This window comes from Galeopterus variegatus, unplaced genomic scaffold (assembly GCF_000696425.1).
Source record: "Galeopterus variegatus unplaced genomic scaffold, G_variegatus-3.0.2 Scaffold9528, whole genome shotgun sequence".
In the NCBI taxonomy this organism is placed as follows: domain Eukaryota; kingdom Metazoa; phylum Chordata; class Mammalia; order Dermoptera; family Cynocephalidae; genus Galeopterus; species Galeopterus variegatus.
In genome coordinates, this window is record NW_007735639.1 from 56110 (window position 1) to 61961 (window position 5852).

Consider the following 5852-nt stretch of genomic DNA (forward strand, 5'->3'; position numbering starts at 1 on the left):
GCCCGTACCGGACCGGGACCGGCAACGGGATCGCAACCCTCGGCGTTGCTCCCGCACCTCGCTCAGCCAGTGAGCGGCCGGTCTGTATGTGGGATCCGAACCCTCGGCGGGAGCGCTGCCGCACTTCCCAAGCGGCACACTGTAGCAGTGTGCTACCGGGCCGGCCTGAGTCTGATCTTTTAAAGGAAGAATCCTTCTCCCCGACTGGGCATCACACACCTCCATACCCATAACCCCCACCCCCAAAACAGACACAGGCAATATAGTGACCTGGTTCTGAAAAGCCAGTGGGCCTGGGTTCAAATCCCAGCTCTGCTGTGTGGCCCTGGGCAAGTCACTTAACCTCTCTGAACCTGTTTACCCATCTAGATGGGGGAAATCATATCCTCTTCATGGCTTCATTGGGACACTCAGTGTTCACTGTAATCATCACTTAGTCTCAAAGTCATGGGCAATGCTATGGGAGGCAGGGTCTCAGCCTGGAAGCCACACGTCCAGCCTCCATCACTGTGCTGGGTGACCTTAGGCATGTCCCAGACCCTGGCTCATTTCCTCCCCTGGCTAACAGGGGTACCCATACTAGCTTGGGGGATGGGGTGGGGCTGAGTATCTGTGAGGTAATGAGTCTTGGATTATTGGGTACTGAGGTAGCCTGGGGGTCCTGGGTGGGGATAGGTGAGGAGGGGGTCTGTTTACAGCCAGTATTTTGGAAAGACATTGACAGTCCACTAGCTGGCCAGTGTGAACTGGCCACCCTGCCACTACTACCTGGATTATTACTGTCATACTGGCTGTACTGCTTGTTTCTTCTCCATGATCCCATAAGGCTGTTAGAAGCACAGACTCAGGGGCCCAGTTTTCCCTGTGGCACCCACCTGTAGTCCAGTCCTGTTGTATTAACTGGCAGCAGGGGCCCTCCTGGCACCTCTGCCCCACCTGCCACCCCTCCTTCCCACCATCCCCCATGAGCAAACCAGACAGACAAAGGAAGAAGAGACCAACAGACAGGTTCACAGTATGCCCCTGAATGGCACAGACCACAGTGGTGGGAGGGGGCACGGGTAGGGTGGAGGGTGGGGATGGGAGTCAGACAGACAGTGAGAGGTCAGTCTTATGCCTGAGTGGCTTGGCAATTTCACCCTGCCCTGTGGAGAGAATCAGGTGGAGGTCAGAGTCATGTGGCTGCTTGGGGGATACTCAGTGGGACTTCCCTGCCCCCTCAAAGCACAGTCCCACTCCCCAGCCCATGAGCTCCCCCCCAGGTCCTGGGTCTAATGCTGGGCCCACTCCTCAGCTAGGCACCTTCCCTTGTCCCACAGCAAGGGTTTGGGGCCAGACTCCTTGACTGCCAGTACACTCTGGGGGTATCCAGGAGGCTGGAAGCAGCCCACCACCTGGGGACAGTTGCCCGATCTCACAGTCACCCCCAGGATGGAGCACTTGGAGAGGGGGAGAGAAGAGAAGCGGCTTGGGGTCTCTCCTCCCCCAACCCCTAAGACCTTACCCAGGCAGCCTGACTTTACAAAAAATGTACTAACAGGTACTGAAAGTTCACTCAACATACAGACATAGACCCAGGCACATCCATGGGTGTGCAGAAAGTTTAAGCACGTACACATCCGAATCCACATAGAAACACACACATGCAGAACTCACAGGCTAAAATACTTATGTGCGCTCCTGCACGATCACACATAAATCACACACCCTTGCCCTCACATGCATGCACATACACGTATACAGTGCTTGGCACATCAAATGTGCCCCCGTGAAGGGCTGGATGAGTGAGTGTGGAAGCCCTACGAGCCACGCTCACGAAGTTTAACTTCACCTACATGCATACACGACATCTTCCATGTGAGTACACAGAAAGGCAGCCACTCATGTGTTGTTGTAGCTCCCACCCATCCTTACAACAAACACCCATTAGAACAAAACATCTACATAAAGAACAACACACATCTCAATCCAGGGCAGTGATCCCGTGTCTCAGCTCTTAAAGAAGCCGCAGAATTTCAGCTGAGCCCAGGGCTGGGATGAGCCCCTGGGGTGTTGCTGGGAGAGGGTGGGAGCTGTACACGCTTTTGTTCACACATGCACATACTCTCCATGCCATTTCCCTGGGGCAATTGCCTCGCCTCTGACTTTTGGTTTCATGGGACTTGGTTAGGTCATCCGCCTCCTACCCAGGACCACTATCTGACCTTCCTGCCCATGCACACAGACACAAACATGCACACGAGGCCCTCAGTACCTTTTCTAATCCCTTGCCATGTTTTCTCAAGAGGGTGCCCTGCAGAGACAATGTCACAGGATGATCAACTTGGCAAGCCATTGGGAACCTGGCAAGCCACAGGGTGGGAACCCGGAATGGTCATGTGTGCACACATGGGGACAGAGGGATCTACACTACACAGAGGGCTGGTTGCTGGGTTGCATGGGGATTGCATGTGTGTGCCTTAATGACTGACTCTTAAAAGGTGTGAGACAGAGAGACAGGAAAGAGACAGAGAGAGAGAAAGAAAGAGAGAGAGAGAGATAAAGATAGAAATACAAAGCCAGAGACAGCCAGAAAGATAGGATAGAAGTTGCTGCCAAAACATAATCCATTTACATTTAATGTACTTATGAGGCTCTTGGTTGTTGTATTAACAAGAAAGCAAACGAGCTCCATATTCAGACAGACCTAAATTTGAATCCTGACTCTGGCATATACTCATATTTACTATTTGGCCTTGAGCAAGTGACTCTTCCTCTCTGAGCCTCAGCTTTCCTCATCCGCAAAATGGGAATAATAATATCCACCTCACTCAAAGGCTTGTCATGAAGATGAGCTGAAAGAGCAGCTGTGAGAAGGCCTGGCATGTATGGAGTCATCAGTAAATGTAAATTCCTTTATCTTCTGGCCTACAAGTACATTGCCTGTGGTTGGGTATGCTGCCACCAGGTGGTTACAGCCAAAGACCCAGGCTGTACCCACTGAGAACTGAGATGAGCACTCCTAACTTTTAGCAAGGGAATATCTTGTAACAGCCTTGTCTTTCCCACAAAGGGAGAATCTGAAGTGGTTTTACTGATGTGTCTGCCTTCATATATGTCTGCATACTACCACCGCCAGAATTAGCTCTGATTTAGCAAGCGTTGCCTCTGGGCCAGTCACTGAGATGAGCACTTGAATGCATTATCCCAGCTAGTTCCTACAACAACCCTCAGAGAGTTCCTACAATTAACCCCATTTTTCAGACAAGGAAGCAGAGGTTAGAAGATGAAATGACTTTCCAAGGTCACAGAGAGAGAGAGTAGCTGGGCTAGAATTTGACCCCAAGTCTGCCTGACACCAAAGCCACGACACCGTCTCCAACCTGGGTGCGTGTGCGTGCGTGAGTGCGTGTGTGTGTGTGTGTGTGTGTGTGTATTGGGAGGAGGGTAGATAGGGGGTGGGGAACAGAGGAACAGAGTCTGGTGCTTGGGACTTCAGTGGTGTCAGAGGTGGGGGCCTGCACTGAGCATCTGAGTAGGAACATACATGGTGAAGACTTGCATTCTGCAGGACTGCTAACAGTTCAGAGCCCAAACTAGAGGTCAGAGGGCCCTCTTGACTTTGAACCTCTTTCTAGCTTTGGGGAGAGAGCCAGATGTCCTGGTGGCATTAGATCACGGGAGTAAAGGTGGATTCCAACTAAAGGGCAAGGACAGATGTGAAGAAGGAGCTGGGACCAGGGTTTGGGAGCTGGCAGCTCCTCTGGACTTACAATGGGGCGGGGTGTGTGGGCGTGGCCTCCCTCCCTCCAGGCCCCGCCCCCTCCCCGTGCCCCGCCCCAGACAGACACAGGCACATCTAGGCAGGAGCTAGGACGGTGGGTGAGGTCCGGTGGGTGAGGACGGGGTGCTGGGTGAGGGGTGGGGTGCAGCCACTCGGTTGGCCAAGCCCAGACACAGAGCGGACGGACAGACGGACAGACAGGCCTCTACTTAGGATCATCTGTCAGCCGTGATGGGGGGGGGGCGGGGAAAGGGGGGATAAGACACCATGAGTCTTCGGGGAAGGCCAGGGAGGGGGCGGAGACGGCTCTGGGGAGCAAACCCCTGCCCCAGCCCAGCCCAGTGGTCGGAGGCTGGAATGCCCGAGCCTCCTCCATGTCTCTGCGGCCCCCGCCCACCCTCTCTAGGCCTTCCCCGTCCACCCAGAAACGTCCTCCTGCTGGATGCCGTGCCCTCAACCCGTGTGCCATCGCTGATCTCAGGCTTTTGATGCCTCCTGGAGGGGCCTGTGCCCAGCCACACCCCTCCGCAGATGTCTCCTTCCCCACCCCTACTGGACAGCCTGATCCCTGGGGATCATGGCCTCTGGTCTATGCCTAGAAGATGCACGGTTCTGGTCTCTGGATGACTGCTGACCTCTCTGACCTTGGATGCGCTCCATGACCTCTGGCTGACTGTCAGGAGCATCTCTCGTTTATTGGTCTCTGAAGTTCATGGTCTTTCCCTTCCTTGTCTCTTGATTGACCCCCTCCAAAGCCTCGTGATGAACCCGCTGACCCCTAGGACCTCTATGACTTGTGGATGACCTTTATCCTCAAGCTGACCTCTCTGTTTTCTGAATGACATTTGACCTTTGAATGATCTCTTGACTCTATTTGACCTCTTTGATCTTGGGATAACCCCAACTGATCCCTGAATGATCTCTTTAACCCTTTGATGCTCCTTGATCCATGTGTGACCTCTTTTATCTTGGAATGGCCCTACGGACCTCTGGGCTTCTATGATGCAGTGGCCCTTGCACCTGGATAACTTCTCTGAGCCCCAGTGCCTTCGTTCTCATCTCCCCAGCCTCCAGCACCATGCTCTCTGAGCTCTCACAGAGGAAGTGGCTCAGGTGTCCCCCTCTGGCCCCCCGCAGACCTCACCATCTGGTCAGTGAGAGGTGGCAGAATGATGGTCTTCTCCATGGTGTTCATAACCAGCTTCCACAACTCCTTCAGCACCCGCTTCAGCACTGTCTTCTTGCAGATTTTGGCAGAGAGTCAGGCTGGGGGCGAGGAGCAGGTCTGAGAGAGGGCCCACCTGGCACCAACCCACAGAGCCCCTTCCCCTCAACATGTGGGTATGGCAGAACAGCGTTCTATGGACCTGCAAGAGGGCACACAGCCTGTACAGGGACCCCTGGGTGGTCTGACAGGACTACAATATATGATGCATGTGGAGAAGAGGGAATAGTGGCTGGACAGGTCAGCAGGGGTTTGGGAGCTGTAGGGGCCTCCTCTGGACTTATAACGGGGCTGGCAGAAGGGCGTGGTCTCTGTCTCACCTGGCCATGCCTCCTCCCCATGCCTGGCCCCAGACAGACACAGTCACATCTAGGCAAGAGGTAGGATGGTGGGTGAGAGGTGGGTGGGGAGGGGTCTCAGCATCTGGAAAGAAGGCATGGACCTTATCGTGAAGATGGGGGCAGCGGGGAGCCATGGAGTGTTTGAAAGAGAGACAGCCAGACTTTCATGTTGGAAAGACCAGTGTGGGGGATGAACTGGAATGGGAAGGCTGGAAACCAGGGACTATGAGGGGGCTAGAGCCATGCCCGGGGGAAGAGGAGGGGAATGGTCAGGGGAGGGCAGACTTGAGAGAGAAAACAGCAAAGAATTCGTGATTGGATATATGGAGGTTGAAGGAAAGAGGGCAGTCTACCATGATCCAACCAACTGACCCAGCCATCCACCAAACTATCCCTCCTCCCACTTTCTTTCATTCTTTTTCTTTTTACCCATCAATCCATCCATCCACCCATCCATCCACGCACCCATCCATCCACCCACCCATCCATCCACCCACCCATCCATCCATCCATCCACCCACCC

General features: G+C 54.1%; 1 protein-coding gene across 1 annotated transcript in view; it reads right to left on the reverse strand.

The window, feature by feature from the left end:
• LOC103609363 (protein unc-13 homolog A-like) overlaps positions 1–5852 on the reverse strand; it is a gene marked incomplete at its 5' end in the record, with an annotated part of 31402 nt that overhangs the window by 12317 nt on the left and 13233 nt on the right. Inside the window, 2 exons of the mRNA XM_008593690.1 lie at positions 1303–1439; positions 4908–5003. Of these exons, the coding sequence (XP_008591912.1) occupies positions 1303–1439; positions 4908–5003 (233 nt within the window). The remainder of the gene's footprint in view (positions 1–1302; positions 1440–4907; positions 5004–5852) is intronic.